This window comes from Geotrypetes seraphini, chromosome 17 (genome assembly GCF_902459505.1).
Source record: "Geotrypetes seraphini chromosome 17, aGeoSer1.1, whole genome shotgun sequence".
NCBI classification, from domain to species: Eukaryota; Metazoa; Chordata; class Amphibia; order Gymnophiona; family Dermophiidae; genus Geotrypetes; species Geotrypetes seraphini.
This window is the reverse complement of record NC_047100.1, coordinates 21,918,962-21,944,232: the sequence shown is the minus strand read 5'-3', so window position 1 is coordinate 21,944,232 and position 25,271 is coordinate 21,918,962. Positions and strand designations below refer to the sequence as shown.

Here is a 25,271-nt window from a genome sequence, read left to right as displayed (position 1 = left end):
CAGTTTGCTCCCCTCCCTTACTATGCCATCACATGCAGGTGTGCTTGCGAGTCATTATTAAATAGCACAGCTAAAAAGGTGTTCAACAACTCCGCTGGCAGAAAGTCGATTGCCCAGTTTGATTAAAAAGTTCCTTCCAATTGAGCCAGTTAAAATTCTTCAATAAAAGTAACAAATGTTAACTTGTACTTCTTTACAAGTAACAAACCTTTTACTTAAGTAATAATAATAATAATTTTATTTCTTATATGCCGCTATACCATAAGTACAGCAACTAGTTACATTTACATAGTTACTCTACAATACTGCACAAAATGGAGTGAAATCAGCATTGGATCAAACTTGTCCAGAACCAATTAAGATGGTTAGTACCCTAGCCTTGAGCCACTGATGTGATATAGAAAGTCTAATCCAAAAAAGGTTGGGAACCTTTCTTTTACATTAATTTATTCAGGTACTCAAGCATTTTTTCCTGTCTGTCTTGTTGGGCTCACAATCTATCTAATGTACTTGGGCATTGGGGGGGAGGATTAGGTGACTTGCCCAGGGTCAGAAAGAGCAGTGTGGGTTTGAACCCACATCAGGGTGCTGAGGCTGTAGCTTTGACCACTGCACCACATTCTGCCCACCACCAATGTATTCCTTATATTCTCAGTGTATCAGATAGTACTTAAGGCTCTGTCTATAAATGTCAAAATGTACAGCACTGCGTAGGCCTTACAGCACTATAAAAGTGATAAGTAGTGGTAGTTCTGTCACCATAGGTCACATTTCTTGCAAATATCATTGCTGTTTAGCTGTCTGATTTCCTTGATGTTCTACGGTACAGAAATTGCATTGTATGCGTTGACCTGCTAGTCTCATTCACACTTATTAGCTGGTGCTGTACAAGCTGTGGTTTAGCAAGTATTTTTTTTTCCTGCAGACTGTACCACCAGTGCTTTTCATACACTTTCTGCTGCTTATCAGGAATCATTTTACCAGAAAACTACTTCCTCGATACAAACTCATAATTACTTAATCGCACGACTCCCTAAATCTTCAACCACAGGAAATGTCAAACGGCCTATATAGTGATCATTTCCTCAATCCCACAGCGAACAAATATGTCAAAGGGATGTGTGACATGAGACCTTTGCTTGTCCACTAAATGTGTTCTACCATTAACTGACAGAGCTTTGCTTAAAGTTACTTTAAATCAGGGATCTCAAAGTCCCTCCTTGAGGGCCGCAATCCAGTCGGGTTTTCAGGATTTCCCCAATGAATATGCATTGAAAGCAGTGCATGAACAAAGATCTCATGCATATTCATTGGGGAAACCCTGAAAACCCGACTGGATTGCGGCCCTCAAGGAGGGACTTTGAGACCCCTGCTTTAAATTGTAACTGTTGTTTCTGTTAACAGTTTTAATTGCCTTCTCATCAAGGTGTTTAGATCCACTTTTATTAGCTCATGTCGAATTGTTCAAATGGAGTACCAGCAATAACAAAAAAAAAGCCGCCTGTTGATGTGTTTAAATACAAAGGAGAGAACTACAGCACCGGCTTAAAAAAAAGACAAAGGGACAAATTCTACAAAAGCCACCAAATGTTAAGCCTCAGTAGTTGCCCTACCGCTGCCTAACTTAATTAATTTAATTGGGTTGCACCATTAAAACCCAATTAAAGCCTCATTAAAAAAAAAAAAAGCTGCTGCTACACGGCCTCCAGAACCGGCACCTGGTGGCTAGCGGCACATAGTGACCCAAAGTCTGGAAGTAGGCGTGGTTAGGGGACGGAGCTGGACTTCAGCATTACTATGTGCCGCTGGCCGCAATTCAGGAAGGATCCTGTAATCCGGAAATGTAGGCCTGTAAAACCTTGGTCTACATTTCGGGCGCCTAAGGTCCTTGGGAGCCACGATTCTGGAAGCAGTCTTTTCGGTGACTGACACGTGGCAGGTGCCACTTACAGCGTCCGGGCCATAATGGACAAGTTGTTGCTGCACAGAATAAAGAGTTAAACATTGGAGCACTGGGAACCAGGCATGCCATGCTCAGATGTCATGTTGCACTTTGATATTCCAGGGAATTGATTCTATTACAACTGATTTATAAGACTAAATATCTACCTTAAAATATATTTCTCTGACAAAGAGAGAAATATATTTTATACAGGCAACTGGGCCAATACCGGATGGCCCAGGCGCCTAAGGCCTCTCCTATGGGCAGGGCCTTAGGCGCCTTGCCTAATCAGGCCCTAGGCCCGCCATTCGGAGGATGGCAGGCCTGCGGGGCGGACGGGCTTGGGACCCATCCGGCTAACTTCTTGTAAGTTCAAAGGGGGGTGTCGGGGGTTTGGGGGATTTGAGGGGGAGCAATGGAAGGGCGGTCACGGGGGGTGGGGGCGGGGGCTGGGCAGAAGGGCCTGGGATCCCTCCTGCCTGTATTTTAGGGGGTGCATCATGGGCCTAGGATCCTTCCTGCCCAAATTTGAGAGGGGGTTCGCGGATTGCCTCGGCAGGAGGGGTTGGGCTTCCCCTGCTGGTATTGTTTTGGGGGTGGGGGGGTGGATCAAAGTAAGAGAGATTGGGCATCTCTCCTGCGAGGGTTACAGCAGTTCGGGGGTGGGGGGGAGAGATCACGATCACAGCAGGGGAGATAAGCCATCTCTCCTGCCGTGATCGTTGCGGTGGGGGGGGGGGCAGGTTGCCGGGGCTGCTGAGCTAATCACGGCAGCCGCGATCAGCTCAGCGGCCCCTATTCAGAACTTATACCTGTTTTGATTTGGTCTAAGTCAAAACGTATAAGTTCTGACTGGGCAACCTGCTCAAGTTTTTGGTTATGTTTGCTGTACAACTAAGTCTAGGTCGGCCCACCTCCCGCCCTTTCCCCTCCTCTAAAAACGCCTCTTTTTGTTCTAGCGTTTAGAGGCAGGGTAAAGGCCTAAGCTGGTTTTAGATACATCTAAAACCACTTTTCATTATTGGGACTTGGATGATCTGGCTTTTTGATTGTCCAAGTACCGATTTAGGCCACTTTTTTAATGTTTTTTTTTTGTTTGTTATTATGAGCCCCATACTGTATATTAAAGAACTGTAACTTAAAACATTTTAAAAGTAAACTGGAATTTTATTTCTTACAGAGCAGAATTCATTATATCAGGCGGGTAGAGCAGTTACAAATTAGTGTCGCTGAACAAGGGAAAATGTGCCACAAGATAAAATATTGCTGAGTCAGAATGATTAATTTAGCTGGGTTTATAAGTTACTCACAATGATGCAGGTTTTTGCTGACAGAATTCTTCAGTTGCAGTTAAGAGATCACAGCAGAGCTAGGCACATGGCCTGGGAGCACATGGGTCTATAGAAGAGAGCACGTCTCCAGCGATGGTCCAAAGAGAACAGAGAGGGAGCATGGGTCAATCTTCTTGTTTTTATGGATTTGGAGGAATTGAAATCTGGTCCAATTACTGGGGCAGGAACCCAGGAGCAATTGTCCAATCCAAAGGCAGGAACCTAGGTGTGATGTCTCCTCCCTGAGGCTGGCATTTTCTCCAATCCCAAAGCAGTTTCAATTCAAAACTTTTTCCTGTTTTTAATTGCATGATGCCATCTGATTGAATCTTAATCAAACATCCATCTGCCTTTGTCCTGAGCAAGCTAGCACAGCAGTGGTTAAACTGCCATCTTTTCAGCCTTGTGTGGTTTAAGTTCTTGTCTTTTGTCTTAAAAGTTTCAGGTGAATCTGTCTTTTGTTCTAAAAGTTTTAGGTCTCCAAGCCCCTGGTTGTCCTTGCAGACTGGAGTAGTTCACACTGTCCTTAGTTGAATGTGGTGTGAAGTGATACTGGCACACACCCTGCCTTCTTTTGTTTTCCACTGAATAGGTGTACTTAACACCTTCTGGATTCAGGCTGAAAGCACACCTCATTTCAAGCCATATTTTAATCCATCAAAACTCAATCATTTCTTGGCTCAGACAATAAATTTATACTTGAAATCTAACAAAATCAATGCTATCAAACTCCTAGTATGTTGGTATACTACCCCTGTTTTAATTAGCAAATATACTAAGCACAGTGATATTAGCTGCTGGAAAGGATGTGGCGAAAGAGGCACATTCTATCATATGTTGTGGGAATGTCAAAGGGTCCAGAAGTTCTGGGAGCAAGTTTTTGAGTATGTAAGCAAACTAATTCAGACCCCACTTAAGCTTAATGCTGAAAGGGCCCTGCTGGGAGTAAGAATAGAAGGTTTAACATTTTCTCGATCTAAACTTTTGGACTTGGCATGCATAGCTGCTAGATTGACATTAGCTCAGCAATGGCATACAGAAAATGTACCTACTTTGAGAGATGTAAGGGGACGTTTAGGAATAGTGTGTGAAAAATATAGACTTTCAGCCTTTTTAATTAATCAATGGGCACAATTTAATGACATATGGGGGGAGTTATATAGAATTGGAAAAAAGAAGCTTTATGGAGAACTATCTAATCACTATGGTTTTGGAACCAGATCTCTTGGGGGGGGGGTAAGATAATGAATGGGAATGCTCTAATTGTAGCATTGATAAGTTGTATTATTCTTATTAGTTTATTAACTTTATGAAGTATATCAACACTAATTGTGTTTTGTATTGAGTTTATTGTATTAAAATTATGAAATAAAGAATTTAAAAAAAAGAAATCTAACACAATCATATCGTGCTACAATTCTATTAAAGAAGTGATTGCATCAGGTTGAGTAGAGGTGGCTGACCACACCCAATTATGAACCTAAAGAGGAGTATATCCAGCTTTTAAGTGTTCATCAATTTATACCAGTGTGAGCAAAGAGAACTATTTTAATAAGAAAATTAAGAGGTTGTTGTCATCTTGAGAGTATATTTTACACAATATGGAATCTGAGGGGGCAATGTCTCCAAATGGGTTAATTTTGCACTTACCATGATAGCAATGAAGCTCATTCCCATGCCAGGGTATGTGAAGTATGCTTAAATTTGCTGCGATTGTTTGCTACAGTACTTGCATTGTGATAAAGAGAACTTCTTTCTGGAGTTCAAAAAATGTTACTGCCTCAGTTCCATTGTATATACAGTATATGAAATGTTATCTTTAACCATTGTATACTGGAAACTAGGCATATAGGCAACTTATCCACGAGTGCTTGAAAATTCCTTTTCAGTAAGCCTATGACATTCAAAATGCTGGAGAATATTTCTGCATCCCTCTGCCACATTTTCTTGGTCTCAGACTGCATTTTCAGGTCAGCCACTGGCAGCGTGGAATTACCGCTGCTGGTGACTTGAAGATGATGCACTGGCTGGGGGTGGAGGTGGGAAGAGAGGAAAAGAGAGAGGCTGCACGAGCTGGGAGGTGGAAAGGGGAGAGAGATGCCTGCCCACAGTGAGCTCAGGACCAACCAAAATTGGCTGTCTGGCTATGGCACTGCTACTTACTTACATAAACATCAATACCAGACATGCTGGGGGCCATCACTGATGAAGCATTGGATGCTAGGTTGGCTTCCTACTTTCTCATTGGTTCATAGTCAGTCGCGCGCAAGACACCAGCGCGCCGACAATGGAGAGCAGACAATTCAGCGCAAGATACCAGCACGCTGTGGGAAAACTTAGTTTTAAAGAGCTCTGAAGCACGATGTGAGTGGGAAACTGCCTCCACTTTACTGTATAGTGTTCGCGCTGCTGTTGGGGGGGGGGGTTGGAACCCTCCATTATAGAGAAAACTGAACTTTTTCTGATTTTTTTCTGGAAAAGTTCTATTTTCTCTATAATGTGGGGAGTTGCACCCCCCCAACGGTCCGATTTTTTTTCCAGAAAAGTTCCATTTTCTCTATAATGGGGGGGGGGGTTTGCACCCCCCACACACTCCCCCCAACGGCAGCGCGAATAGAAACACACACCCTGTTGGAGCTTTTTAAAACTAAGTTTTACCGCAACGCGCTTGTGTCTTGCGCTGAATTGTCAGCACTCAATTGTCAGCGCGCTGGTGTCTGGCGCGCGATTGTCCCGTCACCCTCTCATTTCCCCCTTCACCTTACCTGTCCACTTGCTATCAAGTTCTGATAACCCCAAGCTAGCAAAGGCCACAAAGTATGGGTCTCACTTTGCTGTACAGGAAAGAGATGAAACACTGTGCTGAGATCTACCAAGCCTTGATGGCAGAGCCAGCTTAAGGAATTATGATGTCCTAAGCCAACTTGCTTCAGCACCATCTCCTCCCCCACCTGCAAAGCTTCCATCCCTGACACCCCCCATGGGTTTGGCATTTCTCCCTTGCTCTTTCCAACATCTCTCACCAGTGGAGTAACGAGGGTGGGAGGCACATAGAACATGAAATCTCTATGCCCTCCTTTCTGCCCTCGCTCCTTCCATATCCCCACTCCTTCCCTACCCCCCATGCCACACTCACGTCCTCCCCCTTCCCCTTGGTACCTCTTTACATATTCTCCAGCACCCCTCCATTCTGCTGCTCGTGCTAGCACTGACTTTCCCTTTGATGTCACTTCCTGGCCCCGTGATTCGGAAGTGATTTCAGAGGGAAGCCAGGCCGGTGCGAGCAGGAGGCTACAAAAGTTGCTCACACTGGTGAAGATTTAAAGAGGTACCAGGGGAGGTGGAGGGAGGATGTGAGTGTGGTGTTTCCAAATCACTCCTGGTTATTGTTTCATTATTTTACTTCCCATTGCCTCTGATGCCTGAACCTTGGACCCAAAAAGGTTAGACATAAAAGAAAAGATTACAGTTAGCTTCTCACAAATTGGTTCTAAATCCAGATAAAACTATAACCTGTTGGATTACAGGTGCTCTATCACAAACAAATGTTATTCCTATTCTTTGGGTATACTTATCACTTCAGTAGATTTCTTCAGGTACTTGGGGGTTTGGATCAGCACACAACATATATCTGCAAAAATTATAAAAGGGTTAGTTACACTGCATTCTCATGTAGCTTTCTCAATTTTCCATCTTTACTGTAATGTTATTTTTGCAAGACTACCATAGACTCAGATATGCCATTTACAAAAACACTCCACAATACTGCTGCAAGATTACTTTGCAATACCAAGAAATTCAACCACATCACCCCATTATTCATCCGCTTCCACTGGTTACCTAATACCGAGTCTGGTTTAAGATTCTTATTCTAACCCATAAAGTCTTCTATTCAGATGAACCCTCATATCTTTCATTTTTTATATATATCTTTATATCAGAATCCTGGGTGTGCATCTATAGACAAGTGTCCATGTATGCCCAAGTCAACCATGTCACACGGAAAGGAATCAACATACTTTGGAAACTCTGATTCATCAGAAAATACTTTGACCAGGCACCTTTCAAACTCCTAGTCCAAACACTAGTCCTAAGCATCCTAGATTACTGCAACATCATCTACCTAGCAGGACTATGCAAACACTTCCGGAAACTATATAGGGGATAGATGGGGGACAGGGAGAGATAGACTTCAGGGAGGATAGAGGGGGCAGGAGAGGGAGAGATAGAAAAAGGGGTGCAAGGTAGTCATGGAAAGATGAGAGGATGTGAAAGGGGGAAAGAGAGATAAACTTGGTGGAGGGGGGAAAATGGGGAGAGATGGGAATAGGAGGCAGGGGAAGGAGCAAGATGGGAAATGGGAGAGCTAGGGGATGAAAGGAGATAAAGTTGATAGGTAGGTGAAAAGTAGGAGTAGGGTAAAATATGAGTGGACAGGGGCAAAAAAAAAAAGGTAGGAAAGAGCTAAAAAAGGATAAAAATCAGTATGTCAGAGACAGTTACTGTATATTGAGGGAACAAGGCAGGAGGAGAATTGAAAAAGACAACAGCCACTGGAAACAGAAGATAGACAGGAAAGCAGACAAGTAACTGGAACCAGCATAATAGAACATGAAACCATCCAGAAAACAAAGGCAGAATAAAGAGTTTTATTTGGAATGTGTTAATTGAAATAGGTTAGCTCTGGGAAATATTAATTACTACTATTACCACTTATCACTTATATAGTGCTGAAAGGCGTACGTAGTGCTGTACATTTTGACATTTAGAAATGGTCCCTGCTTGGAAGAGCTTATAATCTAACTTGGACAGACAGACACGACGTATAGAGTTGGGGATCAGAACCCAAGGTGAGAGGAGTTAGGAATCGAAAGCACTGTCGAAGAGGTGGGCTTTTAACTGGGCCTTGAACACTGCCAGAGACGGAGCCCGTCGTAGGGATTCGGGTAGCTTGTTCCAAGCATACGGCGCAGCAAGGTAGAAGGGACGGAGTCTGGAGTTGGCAGTTGAAGAGAAGGGCACAGAGAGGAGGGACTTACCAGCTGAGCAGAGCTCACGGGAGGGAGGGGTAACAGGTGGAGATAAGCGAAGAGAGACAGTGAGGAGCAGCTGAGTGAGTGCATTTGTAGGTCAGTAAGAGAAGTTTGAATTGTATTCGGAAACAGATGGGAAGCCAATGAAATGACTTTAGGAGAAAGTAATGCGAGTATAGCGGCTCTACTGGAATATGAGTTCTGCAGCCAAATTCTGGACGGATTGGAGGGGAGCGAGATGGCTAAGTGGGAGGCCTGAGAGTAGCGAGTTGCAGTAGTCTAAGCGCGAGGTGATGAGGGTGTGGATAAAAAGGGTCAGATTTTGGGTAATATAGAGGAAAAAGTGGCAGGTTTTAGCGATATGTTGCTTCTGGGCCGTGAAGGAGAGAGCGAGGAGTCAAAGATGACCCCGAGAGTCCGAGCAAGGCACAACAGAAAGGATCAGCGTATTGTCCACAGAGGCGGAGCGATGGGTTTAAAGGGGAAGATGAGCTAATCCCCGTTTTACACCATTACACGCATGAAAACGCAGTGCTGCCTTTCTATGGGAAGAGCATTTTATGCATGCAGAGCAAAAGCAACCCGCTCCAGAGGGTTTCGTTCACAGGAATCATCTTTGCACCTGCAAAACTGAGCAAGGTTCTTGGGTAATTTGCCTTCCAGTGGCCATCATAGATGTTCAAACCCCCCACCCAACACATCTCCTCCCTAGGCCGAGATTGCACGTTGAGCTAAATCCACTGCCGGAAGACAATCACGGCGGCAGGAAGCACAACCTCCTGTAAGTGCGCATGCGCGCACAGGGTTTTTATTATAGAGGAGAACAAGCCCCCATCCTATAACCTTTTACTGTATCAGTAATTGAAAAACTGCGACAATATTCTTTCCGATACTCTTACATATTGTTAGGGCAGCTTCGCGCACCGGCGGGAATACAACAGTCTAGCGCTGCCGGACCACTTCCTCGTTGGGCCGCAGCCAATCAACCGAGCCCCGTCCACTAGAGCCAATCAGCAGAGCTCGGAGGAGTTCTGCCTCCACCCCGCCCCCCTTCTTCCACTTCGCCAGCTGACCAACCGCACGTGCAATCGAGGGGGGGGAGCCAATCCGGGCTCTCGCGACGCCACCAATCAGCCGAGCGGCCCGCCCACTGCCCCGGCTGTCTTTTCCGGGCGCTTACTGCGCCTGCCCGCGGCGCGGCCAATCAGCGGCGCTCTTCCTTTTCTTGCCGCTGGCCTGCAGACTTGGAGGTGGGAAGTGTTGGGGGGAGGCTGTGGAGTTTCCTCTCCCAGGGGACCCTCGGGGAAGCGTGTGGGGTTGGGGCTTCGCCCCCCTACCCCCGAGCTGGAAGCCAGTGAGAGACGAGAGACACGGTTTCCGTAGTAATGCTCAGGCTTCCCCACCGGCCTCGTTTTTGTGTTTCACGAAATTTGTCAAATGATCTAACTCGGTGGTTCCCAACCCAGGCCAGTCCTGTTTTAGGGATAGCCCTCATGAATATGCATGATAGAGATTTGCATATAATGAAGTTGACTGGCATGCAAATCTTCCCCATGCATATTCATGAGGGCTATCCCAAAAACCCGACTGGCCTGGTGGTGGTCCTCCAGGACAGGGTTGGGAGCTACCGATAACTAAACCTGATCGACCCTCCGCAGCAGGGGTCCCCAAAGTCCCTCCTTGAGGGCCGCAATCCGGTCGGGTTTTCAGGATTTCCCCAATGAATATGCATGAGATGTATGTGCATGCACTGTTTTCAATGCATATTCATTGGGGAAAATCCTGAAAACCCGACCGGATTCGGGGGGGACCCCTGCTCCACAGACCCCCGATGCCTACTACATCTATTAACCATGCATGCTCCCTGGAAATGCCCAAGGCAACTCTTGTAAACCGTCTAGAATTGAAAGGCCGGATAGAAGACACTAATGCAATGTAATGTAATGTTTCAGATCGGGACGCCGCCGAGAGAGGAGCTGCCATGGGCGCTGTCACAGATGGTAAGGCAAGACTGGGGGGTGGGGGGAGAGCAGTTGCGATTCAGTACTTTCTGATAATTGGCAGAAACTCAAACCCCAGGAGCTGCTTCTATCTCAGTGAGTGCTTGAACTTGTTCAGTATATATACTGTATATGTATATATATATATATATATATAATTTTTTTTTTTCATCTATGGCACATGAGATTTTAGGAAGGAAAAGCCCTAGAATATTTTTCTAACACCAGCCTGTGATTTCATCCTTTTCCATAGTTGACAAAAACCTTCATGTGCAGAGAGTTTGCCTGCTCATGCGTTCCTATTGTGTTTTGTCACATTGTGTCTGTTTACACAACATGATGAAGGTAAACTGACTAGGCACTCCACATCCAGAACCATGGTCCTTCATTATTACCTGTAGCACTTTTTCCAAATAGAAACTGCCTAGAACTGAAAGGTATTGTCGGGATAGAGGACATCAATGTAATGTAATGTAATAATATGCACAATAGACAAATCAATGTGACAAATCAATAACTTGCAGCACTGGACTTTTTTTTCTGCTATTGTTTGAAATGTATTGAACAAATATTTGTGTCTGAATAGATGCAGAAATTTAACTGGCGGTTGTCTTAACTTTCAGCAGGTATATTGAATATGGGTCATTCCTCTTAATTAACAGGCCATTTATCTAGATTATTCTAGGAGGGTGGTGGTTGAGAGGCCTAAACCTTTGTGAGGAGAGGGCAGCAAGGCTGAAGATTTACCTGGAAAGTCTAATACCCTTGCACTGGCCCCGAGTAGCTGTGTATATACTTAGTTTCCTTCTTCCCTAGCCTGGGCTCTGATATTTTTAGGCTTGCAGCAGGAGATAGTCTGGCCCAAAGCTGCCAGGGACTTAATTCACTGTGTGTGAAGGGAGAGAGAGAAGATCCTGAACAAGGAGCTCCTTCCCATACTATGCCTGAGGTAAAAATTAGGACAAGGAATTCAATAATGTACTCGGCTCAATAGAGCATACCAAAGAATCTTAATAGTAGTGTGGAATGACAGTCTCTGCAGTATAGAGCTAATTCAAATAAATCACATCAGACAGGTGACATTTTCTTTCCTTTTTGTTTTTAGATGAAGTTATTCGTAAACGACTTTTAATTGATGGAGATGGAGCTGGGGACGATAGAAGAATTAACTTGTTGGTCAAGAGCTTCATTAAATGGTGTAATTCTGGATCTCAAGAGGAAGGGTATTAGATCTCATATTCATTACTTTATTCGAGGCCATGAGCCTTTGCATATTCTCTCTGCGATTTAAAGGTACATTTCAGGTTTTCAGATGTGGGAGTTCTATAATCCTTTACATCCCAAACATTAGGTTTTCAGGATAACAGCACTGGAACACTGACAGCTTAGACAAGGAGTGGAGAAATAATTGGTATATCAGGTTTTGGTTTTTTTTTTTTACTAAACTGAGGCTGGGGTTTTTAAGTGGAAGATGTTTTAAAGCTGACATCATGTGTCTATGATCCTGTAGCACTTACCCTTTTAACATAGTAGATGACGGCAGATAAAGACCCAAATGGTCCATCCAGTCTGCCCAACCTGATTCAATTTAAATTTTATTTTTTTTTTAAATTTTTTATTTTTTTCTAAATTTTTTTAATTTTTAATTTTTTTTACTTTTTGTTCTGCCGACCTGCTGCTTTTTGCTGTCAGTGCATCTATACCTGTTTACAGTGAATTGATGACTCCTGAGGCAGGTGCTTTCACAGGCATTTTACAGGAGTGGTCTGGCTTGCTTGTTTCTGATCTGAGAGCTATAAATTTGGACCTGCATCTGAGACATCATAAATGTGTCCTAAATTTCCATAAGTGCATTTGAGGATAGGAGATTTTTGGTAAAAATACATCTTGATGTTGCTATTTTTACTTTGTATGCAAGTTTCACCAGATACTCAAAAGGGTGATGGAGGGTAGAATCGGAGGAAAAGGGAGCTATTCATTGAAGTATGCTAAACGGCGCATGCTGATTCTCTCATTAACTGTCGAGCTGCTAAACTGTTATTCTACTGTCATTTCCACGATAAAGAGACTGGAGTGAGTAATGGGCAGGGACTGTGTTTTATAGTTACAATATACAGTACTCCCCCCAAAATTCGTGGGGGCTCCGTTCCGGTAACCCCCCGTGAATTTCAAAAAACAGCAAATGTGGTTTTTCACCTGTCAAGAGGCAGGAGAGGGCAGCTGGAGCGGCGGCAGGTGAAGAAAATCACTCGTAGTCTGCTCCAACTGCCTCTTCCTGTAGTAAAGTCGGGCTACACCAATCAGGAGCTGCTTTGACACACAGCTCCTGATTGGTGTAGCCCGATTTTACTACAGGAAGAGGCAATTGGAGCAGACCGCGAATGAGCGATTTGCGAACTGTGATTTTGCAGAGTAAAACTGTATAGAGGTAGTTATTGCATGTCAACTATAAACGCAACAAATAATGTGGATGCAGTTAATACCACCTTAATAAGTGACATTGGGGCTCATTTCAAAGCATTTACACACACAAAGTACCATAGGTTTATATGGTACTTTATGTGTCTAAATGCTTTGGAAATGACTCCCATTGCATATTATCTACGTTTACTATTTGAGGAGATGCTTTAAAGTTACCATAATTTAGCCATTATGTAATGTGCAGTAACTTCAAAATGTTAAATACACTTTAATAAATGAACCCCAAATATTGCATTTTCTTGATATTTCATTCTTTTTTTTCCCCTCTTTCCCCTCCCCCTAGATATAGCCAGTACCAGCGTATGCTGAGTACATTATCACAGTGTGAATTTTCAATGGGAAAGACTCTGCTAGTGTATGACATGAACCTTAAAGAAATGGAAAACTATGAACAAATCTACAATGAAATAGGTACATAAATTTTATGTACACCTTTCCACGTTTTAGAGAATTTAAATGCTGTATTATCTAATGGCCTCTTTTACAAAGCCGTACTAACAGCCCCGAAGCCCATAGAGATTTAAAGGGCTTCGGGGCTGTTGCTGCACGGTTTTGTAAAAGAGGCCATAAATTTCTAGAACAAAAGGCATACGAGTGTTGAACTAGTGGGTTATTCACCTCTAGTTGTGTAGAAGGCGTCATCTACATCTTTTTTTTTTTTTTTTTGTTACTACGCCTCCTCCATCACAGGGCTGTCCTGTAACTCCCCGGTTTTTCCTTCTACACCGCAAGTTGGAAGGTGTCTGTCTGATCTGCTCTGATTCTAGTTTATTATTTTTGGGTATTTTTAAATCCAGATTTTGAAGCTAGCAGTTCTCGGTGTTACTGGGGCAGCTTTGCCTGTGAGAAGACTCATTTGACAGAAGTCTGTAGCTGGGAGGGCAACCCCTTTACAAGGCACTTCACCTAGCCGGCCTACATGAACACTTTTGAGGCAGGGACATGTCAGCCGGTGCAGGCAAAATTGTGTTTGAAGTGTTTAATATTTGACTTATTTTGAAATAAAATGCCCTTCATCTTGTATGGATTGTTATCCTCTTTGCATTGCTTCTTTAATAAACATATTTAAAAAAAAAAAAAAAGGTTTGGTGGCTATTTTACAGTCTTATGGTCTGTCTTTTTCTGAAAACCTGTTCAGCATAGCTCCATCTCTGGATGTAGAATGTGTCTCTTAACTGCCTGTTTGGCTCAGCTCAATCTCCGTATGTAGAGCATGGCTTTAGTTGCCTGTTTGGCATGGCTCCAGCTCCTGGATAGAAACATGATGGCAGATAAAGGTCAAATGGCTCACCCTGTCTGCCTATCCACAGCATCTACTATCGCCATCTCTCTCTAAGAGATCCCGCATGCATTCCTATGCATTTTTGAACTCGGACACAGTTTTGTCTTCACCATCTCTACCAGGAGACTATTCTGTGCATATAGAACACCCATTCTGTAAAAAAAAAAAAAAAAAAGTATTTCCTTATATATGACAAGAGCTAAAGGAAAGAAAATTATCAGGTAAGATATATCATTTTTTTTTTCTTCTGGCCAGAGCTAGTTGTATATTTATACTTTTGGTAGGCTAGACATTTAAACACCATCTCCCCTACCTCTCATTTGCTTCAGGACATACTTGTTTAGACCTGTGTGTGCTTTATATTGAAGACCTGCTCCCCTGGACCATCTGGTTTCTAACCTTTTGAAAGTGCAGTTTACAGAATGTTTATTTGGCATATGATATACCACCTATCAAAGTACTGTAAAAGTGGTCTCCCCAGAGACTTAAACAAAAATATAGCATTTTGGTTGAATAGTTTGTTTTTTTGTGTTTTTGTTTTCCCAAGAAAATAGTATTGCTGCAGCCCATGAAAAAATTGCCGAATGTAAAAAACAGATTATGCAAGCAAAGCGGATAAGAAAGAATCGTCAAGGTAAAGCTGCTTCTTGAGGGCAGCGCCCTTATACCATCTTCAGAATCTTAACATATTTGGGGGGGGTCCTACTTCTGTGGTTGGTTTGGATCTTGAGCATGCTGCCAGTTTAGTCACTCTGTGAGAAATTCTGTAAATAGCATCTAAAAAGATAAACGCATGTCAGTCACGCTTAGGCTCCTTTTACAGAATTGCACCTATTGGTGTCTAGCTTAAAACTTAGGTACCTGTAATGTAGACCAGGGTTTTAAAGGCCTATATTATAGGTGCTTAAGTCCTTTAGAGAATAACACCTAAGTCCTTCTCCACCCCTAGAATTATGCCTAAGAAGATAGGTGCCTATCGCCTAATTTTAATTGTTTTCAATTATGAGCTTTTTAAAGCTCATAATTGAAGCCAATTTACTAATTATCCCCCCCTTACAAAACCATACCGGAGTTTTTAGCACCGGCCGTGGCGGTTACAACTCCAACATTCATCAGCGTCCTCTACTATCCAAAGTGGTTTACATTCAGGTACTCTTAAGTACTTTTCTCTAGTTGTCTTGGCAGGCTGACAATCTAACTAATGTCTGGGATTAGAACGTGCAAACCTTTTTTGATACTGACTGAGCAGGGCTTATACCAATTTCATTATCTTTCAGAATATGATGCTTTAGCCAAGGTGATACAGCATCATCCAGACCGGCATGAAACGTTGAAGTAAGTCCGGGGCCTGGGCCAAAAGTTGCAGATTGTTTTCTTGCACGCTGTAGGATTTTATTGCTGGGCTGCCCAGCTGCATTGAGTCCATTTGTGCTGTAAGAACTGTCCTAATGTTTGCCTAACCTTGCTGGTTCTATTTTAGTTGTTTCTAAAAGCAGCATTTTAAGACTCCTTTTTAGATGCTGTTTCTCAAATCTAACTGAAAGGGTGCGTGGCCATATTGGAATAGAAGAGGCACAAGTCTGTGTGCTGTTCCCAGCAGCCAAATTTTATCAAGCCTCTTTTCATTCTACATTAACACATCAAAAAGCATGTTCGACACATGAAAGAATTGCATTAAAAGAACTTCAGATAATAGGCTATCTCCCTTTCATTATAGCTTATATGGGAGAGAAGCAGAGCTATGTGGGAGAGACGAATGAAGGTGACCCTTGTAGTTGAGAGGTGTGATCTTTTATGTTGTGCATGAATTAGGGATCCACAACATATTTAGGAAGAATAGAAAAATGTATATGTTCTTGGTGTTTGAAACCCTGACTTGGGAGGAGGAGAGCAAAGGGAAAATAGTCTTGTATTCTTGGGTTGAGAGAGATGATGGGGAAGGCAGTGGGGTGCTAGTACAACTTTTTTGTTTTTGGATCAATCGGCACACCATTCCCTCTGTAATACCAACACTATATTTTCATAGGAACATAAGAATAGCCTTACTGGATCAGACCAATGGTCCATCAAGGCCAGTAGCCCGTTCTCACGGTGGCCAATCCAGGTCCCTAGTACCTGACCAAAACTCAAAGAGTAGCAACATTCCATGCAGAATTCCAAAGAGTAGCAACATTCCATGCTAGCGATCCAGGGCAAGCAGTGGCTTGCTCGTGTCTTTCTCAATAACAGACTATGGACTTTTCCTCCAGGAACTTGTCCAAACCTTTCTTAAAACCAGCTACGCTATTCGCTCTTACCACAACCTCCAGAGCTTAACTATTCTCTGAGTGGAAAAAAAAATGTCCTCCTATTGGTTTTAAAAGTATTTCACTCGATGAAGTTACAGGGAAATACTTTTAAAACCAATAGGAGGAAATTTTTTGGTCACTCAGAGAATATAAAAAGGGAGACCAAAGAGAAAACAGTCTTGTGTCCTTGGGTTGAGATGATAGGGAAGGCACTGGGGGTACTAGTAAAACTTTTGTGTTTGGACCACTTGGCACCTCATTCCCTCCATATTGCTAACACACTATATTTTCAAAACCTTACAGGCTACTGCTAATCTTTTGCACGCAAGATTAGTAGAGCTGGCCTATTCAGTCTTTTCAAACTGAGTATTTCTGAAAGAGGGTTCTGTGGCATACATGCTAGTGCTGCTACCCTCTCTTTTTGAGGTTCTGGGCGATGCCAGGTGTTTTGAAGCAGGATAGATGAATATTAAGAATACTGACTTAGTGTCTTAACGTCTATGTTGTGGTGTAGAAAGACGCTTTCTTTTTTTTCTGTCGGTGTACTTACCTTATTTTGTTGTTGTTCTTACACTCTCCTCCCCCCCCTCAATATTCGCAGGGGGATAGGGGCAGAGCCGGCCCACGAATATTTAAAATTTGTGAATAACTTTTGGGCCAACTCTAACCCACCCCTGCCTCACTCCCGCCTTCCTCTGGCATCCCGGACCTTACCCTATGCACGTCCTGCGCCTGAACCAGAAGCCTTCTCGCTGACATCGCTACGTCGCAGGGAAGGCTTCTTGAAGAGGCGCGGGACGTGCGAGGAGCCGCCGCACACAGCTTTGCGCACACTGCGGCAGTGAAGAAGAGGGAGACGGCCAGAAGATAACACCGGGGGCGGCAATGAAAATGCGCATCGCACCGCAGGCAGCATAAAATGGCCAGGCGGGAGAAGGCCAGAAGGTAAGACACCCGCCAGAGGGAGGCACCTAATTGAGGCAGAGCATGGAGGGAGGGAGACAACAAAGGTAGGGGGAATGATTTTATTTTCAATTTGGTGATTGAATGGTGTCAGTTTTGAGAATTTACATCTGCTGTCTATATTTTGCACTGTTCAGGAAGAAATGCATTTGTTTCTTTTTCTCTGGGGTTGTACAATATACAGAGTGTTGCACCTTAAGGTTTGTTTGTAAATATTGGTACTTTTAGTTTTTGGTCTTGTATTTGCATAGGGGTCATCTGTGTTCTGGTAGGAATGAATGTTGAGAAGCATACAGTGTGCTTTGTGTGGTTTAATTTTGTGGTTAACCAATATGTGTTGTTAATAAGATTATATTGTGTGTGTGTGTGTGTATATATATATGAAAAATGAACGGAAAAAATAGTGTTACAATTAGTATTATTATGGGGATGGGGTCTGGGGTGGAAATGGTCGGGGTCTTGCCCGCGACTTAGCCTGTGTGTTGGATTTCGGCTCCTTAATATGATTGAGTTTGACACCCCCGGACTAGATGACATAAGCTTGGATGAGCTGTTTGATTTTCGTGAAACAAAACTGCTCAGGATCTGCCTTGTATACGAGTGCATCTACTATCTGGAGCTTGGTTAAGCATGGCAGTGTATCTTGTTTTCTAGTAATCCAAGTGTATTTATAAAGGCAGAATCCCGATGCTGTCCCATGGATAGCTCATAGAATTTCATTATTTGTGGCTCTTGGCTTTAGTAAAGCACTTGCTCTGGTAATCTGGTGCAATATGGTATAAAACCCAACAGATCTCTTGAGGTTTGTCTTCCTCTTCTGGCGTACGTTAAAAGATTTCTTCTGAGCTGTCAACTGCTAAATGTGGCAGGAACTCATCCAGACTGGTGTTTCGGTAGTGAGTTGATTGGGTGAACCCCTTCCCCATCCCAGATACTTTCATAGGGCACTCCTGGACCCAGATCATTTTTGCTTTTCCGTTTTCACAATTGCAAACAGCAGACGCACAAGCATTCAATAGTATATGGTAACTGAAACTCCCAGTGCCTATTAAAAAAACAATTTACACAACACCAGTTCTATCAAGCAAGCGTAATCCATCTTATAACTGCTTCTCCCAAATAGAGTTCACAAGCATCTGTTTTCCTTAGGTTTATCTCTGTTATACATCTGTGTATTTAGATTTGTATGGGCTAATGAGCATGCTTGGATAAAACGAAGATAGCATCTAGAAAGAATACAAGACTGAGTACATTTAATGAGCTGTACTATTTACAATACACTGAAACCACTCGAGCACAAGATAATTAGCTGTACTGCGGTTCATCTGTTTTTGAGCTGATAGCAGTGACGCTCATGGAGACCGAGGACAATTACCACTCGCTATCACTCGGGACCCGAGGAGACTTGCTATGAGTAAAGCAGCGGAAAATGGAGAAAATTGCTTAGAGATCTATTGTTTTTGGTAACCTGTTGGTTTCCAAGGGTACCAGCCACAATGGTGACATGTGTTAGTTGCCAAGGCTCTTGGTGGTACCCTGAAGCTGATGACTGGCCTAGTGCTTCGTGCTCCATGTTGTTTATTCAGGGTTATTTATTTTTTACACTAATAGGGCTAATTTTAAAAGGAAAGTACTATCCATTTATTCATGTATCTAGAATCTCTGTTATGTTTTTTTCATGTTGTTCAACTTTAAAAAATTTGACTGCCAATCATATTTTGCTTTTTGCCAGTCCAGTTCAAGATGAAGTACAAACAAATCCATGTTTTATACAGATCTCATTAAAATGGTAAAAATCACAGCCACTACAAACTGCTAGTATCAGACAGCAAAAGCCTCTTTTTCACCTTTTCTGTTTCAAGCATAAATTTTGTGTCGCTTGCAGAAAAAGTTGTTGGGTAAAAGAGATGCCAAAGTGCTGTGGGAAGTTGATGCATATGTGCGCACTCGGGCCCAGATTCTCTAAATCAGGGGTGTCAAAGTCCCTCCTCGAGTTCCGCAATCCAGTCGGGTTTTCAGGATTTCCCCAATAGATATGCCTGAGATCTATTAGCATACAATGAAAGCAGTGCATGCAAATAGGTCTCATGCATATTCATTGGGGAAATCCTGCAAACCTGACTGGATCGCGGCCCTCGAGGAGGGACTTTGACACCCCTGCTCTAAATGATCCCTAAAGTTAAGTTCTCTAAATTCTCCTTTGACTGGGAGCCATAGCAATAAAATATATACACAGACTATATAGACAGTAAACTTAATTCCATTCAAACTTTGCAGGGTGTGCTTCTCTTCCAACCCCCCCCCCCCCCTCTTTAAAGCATCTATAGGGCAGCAATAAGGGTCATACGTGGCCACTATTGTCCAGTTCATGTCATTACACCATGGAGACTTGCATGCCAGAAAGCGTTTCATCAATTTAATTGACTAATTCAACGTTTTTTTAGTATGTCAATTTCCTCTTAGAAAATTACATCCTGTCAAAAGCTCTGATTTGGATCCGTTGAGTGTAAGACCTAGGGCTCCTTTAACTAATGTGCGCTAGCGTTTCTAGTGCACACAGGAAATTACCGTGCGCTACGCTTCTAGATCTCGTTGCTGGCGTTAAGGTGTAGCGCGCAGGGCAATGTAGCGTGCACTATTCCACGCGTTAAAGCCCTAACGCGGCTTAATAAAAGGAGCCCCTAGTGCACGGTAAAGGCGAAACACTATTCATTCAAGACATTGCATCAAGGTATGTACTGTTTACTTGGTTTATGACTCGCATTTCCTCACATAAGACCTGATGTGATTAGATATCATAAAATTGCAATATAACAAAAATGATTACATATTTCCCAATTCCATAATTAGATTCCCAATTAAAGAGGCGCAGTTTTTAAATAAAGATTTATTTGGAAAAAAAAAAATCCCTAAATGAATAAGGCCAAATGCAATTAGAATAACCAAGGCAATCTGTTTTGTTAGATGGTTGCAATTATTTCCGTCTAGCCACGTGTCATAGATGTCAAATCATTACCTGTTAATCACCAGCGGAAATACTGTTTTCTGCCTGAGTGATGCTCAGCAGTGTTAAACAAATCGCAAGATAAAGTCGAATTAGTGATGCTTGGAAAATTCGGAACATGGATTAATTTGCCAGTCTTATTTCCATTTGCATTTGTAAAGAATTTTTGTGAGGACAAATTAGGCAAAAAGATAGAAAAATCTGCCTTCCAGGGCTTACATTTTTGCAGTTACTTAGAAAGGCAACTCCGAGACGAGCTTCTCCAGTTTCAGTATTCTTGTGCACTTTTACGTAGAATTAGAAAAAAGGATAAAATATGATATGTTTACACTGTGCACTTTGAGCTGCATAATCAAAACGGAAATACGTTTAAAAACCTGCCTAAATCGGCACTTGGACGACCTAAAAGACGGGTCATCCAAGTGTCGATAATTGAACCGGGTTTTGGACGCATCTAGAGGCATCTTAGGCTTTTTGACTGCCGCTGTGCGTCCAAAACAAAAAGAGGCAATTTTTTTGGAGGAGTGGTTAGGGCGGGAGGTGGGCGGAATGTTGGCCAACCAAACTTAGTCGCCCTGCAGCGATAGTCAAAAGTTTGATGAGACTGCCCAGACGGAACTTAGGCGGTCTAAAAACAGGTATAAGTGCCTGGAAGGTATCCAAAGTGACCAGGGACAAAGTACAGACTCCCACGCACTCCCCCAGTGATCACTGACCTCCCCAACACACACACACACCGCCATAAAAATAGGAATAAAAACGTACATACCTGCCTCCAGAACATCAGCACCTGGCACAGAGGTGGCTTGAGTAGTCTGGGGGGTGGGCTAGTGAACCATAGAGAGGAGGACCTAGGCCCATAAGTACTCTAACCACTGCATTCATGGTGGAAAATAGGGCACCAACCCCCCCCCCAAACCCTAGTGTACTGACATTTAGGTGCCACTTGCTGCCATAAGGGCTATTGGGGTGGTAGACTGGTTGATATAGTAGGTTTTGGGGGGGCTCACCATGACCTGCAAGGGAGTTGTGGTGAGATGTTTACGTAGCACCCTTTTTGTGACGTTCACAGCAGTGACCTGTAAGGCACCCCACTTACTCTGTTGCCATGTCTGGGTGGCCAGTCCATCGCTTGCTGACCCCCCCTCCCACGTCCGAAAGGTCTTTTTCTAGGCGTTTTGGACGAGAATGCGGTATAAAGATAAGACGACTTGGCGGTCTGGTGAATCAAACGGCTGGATGTATAATTAGACGATTCTCGAAAAAAAAAAAATATTTTGGATGTATTTTTTGAGAATGGACTTTAGACGCTGCCGACTTTGGGCGACTAATGCCCTAAGCCCAAAATGGATTTGGATGGTTTTTTTTTTTTTTGTTATTATGCCACTTCATGTCACTCTTAGCTAAACCTCGGGAGTACTAGCCAGAGTTCAGATCGCATCAGTTTTCTTGTGACTTTGGGGTAGTCGGTTAACCCTTCACTGCTTCAGGTATAAACTTTAGCATGCATTTAACATGGTTAATGTGTGTTGTATTACCAAAGATCCCAAAATCAACTTGAAAATCTTAAATTACTCAAAAAACTTAAAATAGAAAAGATTATAAAGAGTATATTTGCACAATATTAACCTGATTTCTGAACCTCATACACCCAGAATGTTACTCAAATTTCTTTCATGCCCTTACTAGGGTGCGGTATTCATTCCTGGTCCTTCGTTATAACATTTCCATTTTTTTTTCTGATTTTGGCTATGTTACTGAAGACAAAAATATGGAACCAGGTCCTGGACTTCCAAGAGTTTAAAATTATGAAGTTTATTGGTGCAAAAACGAATTGGATATATGACAATGGCCAGACCCATAATCAGTGCAGTGTATTTATTGCTTTTAAATGTTGTACGAGGTTGACTTAGTACATTGTCATAGATTTGATTTGTTTTTGCCATAAAAAACTTTATAGGTGCTGGCTCCCACTGATTGCCCACAGGATGTGCCTCTCGCCATGTCCTGTAGAAAGTCGGTTGGCGCTGGTGAACTCTCCTCTTCCTCCACACCTGAAATCTCAGGAGGCACACAGTTTGAGATCCAGTGCCCTAGACCAACAGCTCTGGTTCTCGATGCCAAAAAGGCTTTCCTCCTGAGGCTGTGTAGGTCTGGCTACCGCAGGAAAAATCAGAATCTGGTCGCCGCAGAATTTCATATCTTTATTTTTTTAAAGTAAAGTTTCATAATCAGAACTTTTGTCCGATTCATTTAAAGGTACAGCAGTCATTTGTGGTAAATGCAATTTCAGTGCACAGAGTGAAGGGTTTGGTGCACGTTTAACACTTAAATGTTTTGTGTAATTTAAATATAAAGAGATTCCCTGATGTACCATGTTAGTTCTGTGAATGACATGGCTCTCGTTTTTGCATTGGTTGCAGGCAGCTCGATGCTTTGGGGAAAGAACTCCAGCAGTTTTTTCATATTAAAGGAAATGTGGAAGACAAGGTAAAACTGCTTCTTTACAAAACTGAACACTGAACGTTTTTAAGACTTTAAACATCTTAAGATTTTTTTTTTTTAAAGTTCAAATATTTTTTATTGAGAAAATTTTATAACAAACATTCAGACAGTTGAATACATATTACAACGCATTGTTTTAAATCATTTTGATCTTAAGCAAGGGATATGTGTGTGTTTTTAAACAAAAAAAAACCCTAAACCCTCCCCCATCCCACCCCTCCCCCCTCATACAGAGAGTGTAGCATACATACCATTCACTCCTAACATTCAAACCTTGTTATTTTCCACATATTGGGTAACGGGCAGCAAAATTTTATCAAACTTTGCTTTCTTTCCTCTTTTTCCCCAAATAATTGTTTCATATTTTCCTATTAGACAAACTGAATTCCACCAGAATTGAAAAGTCAATGAAGATGAGTCCTTCCACGTTGTTTTTTTTTTAATATGTTGAATGGCCACTGCAGTCAAGATAGCTAAAAGCCTTATTTTAATCTCACTCATATCAACAAGAGTCATCTAGAATATTAAATATAGCTCCTGCACTTGTTAAAGGTGTATTTATAGATAACAATATTTGAACATGACTCCAAATCTGATTCCAGAATGTCTGTACCATTGGATAGTAAAAGAGTGTATGATCCAACTAAACATTTAAGATTTGGTTTTCTTATATTTTTTTTCTGTTTTATAGCTTGAATTGAGACGCAAGCAGTTCCATGTCCTCCTTAGCACCATCCATGAACTTCAGCAAATCCTAGAAAGTAAGTGTGTGAAGGGGTGGCTTTTAAATCTACAAAATGGCATTTAAGGAAAAGAATGACTTAGAATGATCTTCCTTCTCATACGTGGAAGAAATACTCTTAAAATGTTTTTACACTCAAGGATCTGGATTTCATTGTTGCTTTGTCATTTACCCTTTGAGACTCCTGATGCAGGCTTTATAGCTGAAACACGGTCCGTGTCAAGTCCACAACTTGCCCACATGATTTTATGTTTGGCAAGACTGTTCTAGGTGGATTTTATTATCGGTTGCTAATAAAGAGGGTTTTTGAAGACCAGTTACACTCTGCTCTTTTCATTTGGATTTGATTATTTTTAGAGCCATTGATATGAGAGCTGTCCCGGCTTTGTGAATGTCCAGTTGAATAAATTGTTAGCATTTGCGAAGAGGGCTTTACATTTGTAACCTTGTTTCTGAAAAGAAGCTGCTGTTTGTTCCAGTCAGGTTTTCAAGATATTCCTAATGAATGTGCATGAAGCAGATTTGCATTCCTGTCACCTCTATTATATACAAGATATTTTAGTCGGGGATACCTTGAAAATCTGACTTGCTAGGGGTTCCCCCGGGACAGGGCTGAGAACTGAATGACACGGTGACAAAATTCATCACCGTTCCCATCCCCGCGGATAACCGTGGGAAATAATCCCATTTCATTTTTTAGTGTCTATTTCAGCCTCAGTCCTTCTACACCAGCATTCTTCAAAGCAAAGCTTGAGGGTCAGTGGTTGTGGCCATTCATACTCTGACTCTTCCCTCTCTCCTTAAAGAATGACATGAAGATGGTTTACCGCAGTTATCCACGGGGACGGGAACGGTGATGAATTTTGTCACCGTGTCATTCTCTACCACTGACCTAGACGAAGCTTATCTGCTCCAGAATTTTTGTGCCAACATAATTCATTTTTACCTGAGTTTTTCTCTTCTTGGAGTTTGAGGGAGCCTCCTCCACCTCAAAAAAAAAAAAAAGAGGTTAAGTAAAATTACATTGTGAAGAACGTAGAAATTCTTGGTGGTCTGAAATGTGTTGAGTGTTAGTATCTTGCTAAAGGGGTCATTTACTAAAGATTAGCGCATGGTATCTGCCACAGGAGGTTCTAGCCGATCTGTATATATAATAAATTAATGGACAACATGTGCTTACCTTTCAGATGATGAAAAACTTGCCGAAGAGTCCCAAGATGTGCAAATGGGAGCAGAAAGTAAACAGATGCCGTAATTTTCTGCTGCAAAGTGTTGAATTCAATCCCGAATGCTGTTTCATGAGAGAATGAACCCTAATGAAATTGTTTCAGTTTTTTTTATTTGATTTTTTTTTTTTTTTTTTTTTGCAATAGTGTATTTTTTTAAACTAAGCAAGGATATGCCGCAAATACATGAAGATGTAAAGCGAGTTTAGGTTTGTTTGTGTTTTTGTGAAATTCCGTCTCATCACAGGAAATGAATTTTTTTTGTCTTTAACGAAAGCAAGCTTCTTGTAATAGTGTTAACCAGGGGATTATTTCTAAATATTGTTTGAAAAGATTAAATTTCTTCCAGTTGTCGCACTAATAAAATTTTTAGTTTTTAATAAAATAACTTCACATTGATTTTTCTTTTTCTTCTACAAAATACCAATTCAATTTGGTTAGCATTATAGATAGAAAGTGGGGTCTTGTGATTCA

General features: G+C 42.2%; 2 protein-coding genes across 3 annotated transcripts in view; one reads left to right on the top strand and one right to left on the bottom strand.

Annotated features, from left to right (window-relative positions):
* ATXN7 (ataxin 7) overlaps positions 1–5,790 on the bottom strand; it is a 108,061-nt gene extending 102,271 nt beyond the window's left edge. Inside the window, exon 1 of the mRNA XM_033926174.1 lies at positions 3,253–5,790. The gene's annotated coding sequence lies outside the window, so the exon portion shown is untranslated. The remainder of the gene's footprint in view (positions 1–3,252) is intronic.
* A 3,660-nt stretch (positions 5,791–9,450) lies between these two features.
* Positions 9,451–25,196, top strand: THOC7 (THO complex 7). Of its 2 annotated transcripts, XM_033926801.1 has the most exons (9): positions 9,451–9,556; positions 10,259–10,306; positions 11,412–11,529; positions 13,071–13,198; positions 14,617–14,703; positions 15,347–15,404; positions 22,748–22,814; positions 23,521–23,590; positions 24,759–25,196. In XM_033926801.1, the coding sequence occupies exons 2-9, from the start codon at positions 10,288–10,290 to the stop codon at positions 24,824–24,826; spliced, it is 615 nt and encodes a 204-aa protein (XP_033782692.1). In that variant the 5' UTR covers positions 9,451–9,556; positions 10,259–10,287; the 3' UTR covers positions 24,827–25,196. The 2 variants fall into 2 exon arrangements, with proteins under 2 accessions (XP_033782692.1, XP_033782693.1); XM_033926802.1 differs by lacking the exons at positions 9,451–9,556; positions 10,259–10,306 and having other exon boundaries at positions 11,464–11,599.
* The last annotated feature ends 75 nt before the right edge of the window (positions 25,197–25,271 follow it).